Source organism: Electrona antarctica (genome assembly GCF_951216825.1).
Source record: "Electrona antarctica genome assembly, chromosome: 21".
In the NCBI taxonomy this organism is placed as follows: Eukaryota; Metazoa; Chordata; class Actinopteri; order Myctophiformes; family Myctophidae; genus Electrona; species Electrona antarctica.
This window is the reverse complement of record NC_136802.1, coordinates 16556755-16560566: the sequence shown is the minus strand read 5'-3', so window position 1 is coordinate 16560566 and position 3812 is coordinate 16556755. Positions and strand designations below refer to the sequence as shown.

General features: G+C 42.4%; 1 protein-coding gene across 1 annotated transcript in view; it reads right to left on the bottom strand.

The window, feature by feature from the left end:
* Positions 1-502: 502 nt before the first annotated feature.
* The window catches only part of LOC306914144 (F-box only protein 41-like), a 23889-nt gene continuing 20579 nt past the window's right edge, over positions 503-3812 (bottom strand). Inside the window, exons 15-17 of the mRNA XM_079491077.1 lie at positions 2031-2189; positions 996-1111; positions 503-670 (exon numbers count right to left, since the gene is read on the bottom strand). Coding sequence (XP_079347203.1) covers positions 608-670; positions 996-1111; positions 2031-2189 — 338 coding nt within the window. The 3' untranslated portion in view covers positions 503-607. The remainder of the gene's footprint in view (positions 671-995; positions 1112-2030; positions 2190-3812) is intronic.

The window sequence follows — 3812 nt, the reverse complement described above, 5'->3', positions numbered from 1 at the left end:
GGTATGGCCAGGACAGAATTCATTCCATATGTTGATCTGACCCCCCATGCCAAAGTGCCAGCGCTCGCCCAGCAGTCTGCCATCACCCAGGCGGATGTGTGCACGGCACGCAACCTCGCCCTTTAAGCCCAAACCACACCAAAGGGTCAGGTCCGGATAAAACCGTTTTAATGGTCAACCAAGGAGTTGCATTGGTGTGGTTGACCTTAAAAAACATTTTGTCCCGACCCGACCCTTTGGTGTGGTTTGTGCATTAGGGTGAGGTCGCTTCTCGCCCTCAGGGCGTCTTACTGGTAATAATAATAATAATAATAATCATTGCAATTTCAATTGGGCTTCGCACTAGTGCATGTGCAGTGCTCGGGCCCTAATAATAAGTCATACTCTCAGATAGTGTTTTTCCACAACTTTATTCAATAAGTGTGTGATGTGTGATGTTGACATGTACATCATGTGTGTGTGTTTGTGTGTGTGTGTGTGTGTGCGTGCGTGCGTGCGTGCGTGCGTGCGTGCGTGCGTGCGTGCGTGCGTGCGTGTTCGTCCACGCGCCTTTGTGTGTGCATGTGTGCGTACACGTGTGCATGTGTGTGTGTGTGTAGAGTTGAGGTCAGCAGAATGCTTCTGTCTTGATTTTCAAAACATCACACAGACCTGGACGTCTCTGAAGAACCTGAGGAATGCACACATGCAAGGACACACACACACACACACACACACACACACACACACACACACACACACACACACACACACACACACACCGTGTATAATATCGTTGCTGTTGGGCAGATCCACAAGCTCCAAATGCGGCCCATAAGTGACACGTTTTGAGCTTGTAGATCTGCTACTTTTGCTGTTTTTGAATTTGAATCTGAAAAGTAACCGTTTCGAACATAATGAGGTTTCCGCCTGACAGAGATGATATATTGTATGACATGTGATATGACATATGAACGTGTATTTGCATTTTTGTCAATGAAAACATCAATCAACACCTGCAGAGTGTTGATAATGTCTTCAAACAGAGTCCTGGTCTCCTGGCTGTCCGTTTCTTCAAAGTAATCTGCTGCCGAAACCTCCACCACTATAGACCTGAGATGAACACACGCACCTACACACGCACGCACACGCACGCACACGCACGCACGCACGCACCCCCCAAAAGAGAAGATTTAGGTGAAACAAAATTCTAAATGATTTTTTTTATATTCCCCCCCCCCCCAATACATCAAAATGGATAGAGTGGTTAAAATGATTGTGATGCTACGTTAGCTACGGTACTTTTGCTGGGGACAACGCTGTTGTTACAACGCTGACAAGGCTGCACGCCAAAACCTGTACGTTGTGCTGTCTGCTCTGCAGCATACTATGCCAATTAATATAAATGAATAAAGTGCTTTAAAGGGGCAGGGGTTCTCAACGTTTTTGGCTGGGGACCCCCGGAAATGCTTTGGCCATGTCTCGCGACCCCCTCCCCGCCCCCCTCCCCACCACCAACACAAACTGACTGCAAAAATAACCTTAATAATAGAGAAAATACATCATAAATTAATGCTGAAACCAGATTTAATCAACAACTTTTTGGGCATAGTGATATGGATACAAAGAACATAGTTCCGTGTGATAGAGGGGTAAAAAATGAATGAAAGTTGCACTCATATTTTAGAAATAGGTCAATACAAAATACAAATGACGTTAGTTTTGTGGATTAATTTACTTTTAATGCGTGGCCCCAGTGCCCCCCACAAAATGACCGGAACTACTACCAAAAACAGAGCAGAACTCCCACCACGGGACTCGGGTAATCAATTAATACAGTTGCAACCACTATATTAATGGTATGTATTTATGTATGTATGTATTTCATTAGTTCCATTGATTCAAGCCACCACAACATTGATTGACTGATCATTCAAATCAACATGCTTTGAAAATGCATATGGCACCGCTGGTCCCGTGCAAACGTCTACTCTCTCTTTTGGGACTCGACCTGAAAGGTTTGGGAAGCTCTTTTCTAGAGGTGGTCTTACTGTGAAAGTGCAGAATGGCTTGTCCACTGACAGGAGTGTGAGTCAGGATGAGCGTCTGGAGATTCTTCAGTCCGTCTTTACAGAGCTCTGCTGCCATCTGCAGGCCCAGGTCGGTGATGCGCTCCAACTCCAACACCTGAAGATTAATACAGCTACGCACTGCAACACGCACGCGCACGCATGCACACACTGGGTTTACTTCACAGTTTTCAAAATAACAGTATTGTAAACATCTCCATAGGTTAAAGACACATTTTATAGTTTATATCAAAACAAATGGTTACAGGATATACTGCATAAACCAAAGCTGAGAACATTTTTTTATGATAAAAAGCTGTCATGCTAATGAAAAGTATGTTTGTGCTCCATTATCCAAAAGACAAGGATCTCTGTGTGCCCAACTTCGTTCTGGGATCTTGCCCCTGCACCTTGAGACTGGTAGGTATAGAGGAGTAATAGAGGAAGAGCGGATTTGCACTTACTGTGATATAAACGATATTGAGAATGCAGAGATTTTTAACTGAACTACGTCAAAAACTGTTTAGTAGGTGTGGAAACCTGGATCTGATATGGTTAAGAGGCACAGAGAGGCTGGTTTGGATTTTAGAACACAAGAAAGAAAGAAAACATATATATGTGATGTTGGGTATTAACCAAATATTCTCTTTTCTTTTCTTTTTGTGTAGTTTCTATAGTTATGTAGTTTCATGAAGTGAATGTGATTTTGTTTATTTATGTTTTTGGTGTCTTATAATCCCATAAGGGATGGCTCCTTTATGTCAAGACACAAAAAAAACATTCATTCATTCACCAGTTTTGTTCCCAATATATAGATATATTTTCTTTCACAAAATGAACGATTGGTCTGATATCTTGAGCTATGCCGCCCCACCATGACATGTGGACAGTGGTGTAAAGTAGCCTGCGCAGCATTCCATTTCGGGTTTATGATCCGGTCAGGAGCGGATAGTAACTAACTTTCATCATGTTGTAGTCAATGATTTGTAGTCATCTGGCAGGAAACCACAAGGCGGAATCAGTACTACCTGTATGAACGGATACTTCTTATTCCGCCTTTTGGTTTCCTGCCTGATGACTACAAACCAGTGACTACAAACATGACGTAAATTACCATCCGCTCCAGACCGCTTCACAGACGAGGCTTTCCTCCGAGGTGGAAAGCCTGGTGACCCGAGGTTAGGTGTAAAGTAATTAGCAGCGTATCTACTCCTTACGCAGACTTAGATCTTTTGGTGCTAGCAGTCAGATCTTGTCTCTTTTTTATACGTCTGCTGTTCAAACTGTGATGTTGTACTGTAGCATGGCCTGGTTTAACAGCCTATCTACTGTATAAAAACAAACTATATAGCCAAATTAAGATCTGCGCTAAAATTGTTGGTACAGTAGGCCTGTTGTGTTCCTTTTCCTTTAAAGAAGCCCAGACCAAGAGCATGCTTAGACTGGCGAAGAGTAGGCCTATCTCTTCTGAGTCCCTTACATGTTTTCAATAATGAATATCAACTGTTGCCCTCCATGAGTCGGTTTAGAGTCCCTAAATTTAAGAAAAACAGACTATGTCGTTGTTCTTTTCTGTTTCTGTGATTTTTGTCCTGTAATGTCTCGTCTGTATCTTGAACGGTGATGTCATGGACGCAAAACAAATTTCAGTGTAAGCTGACAATAAAATTGTATCGTATCGTTGTATCGTATCGTAACTATAGATTTACTTAGCCTAAGTATTTTTTTAATATATATTTTGTACTTTACTTTTTAACTTTTACT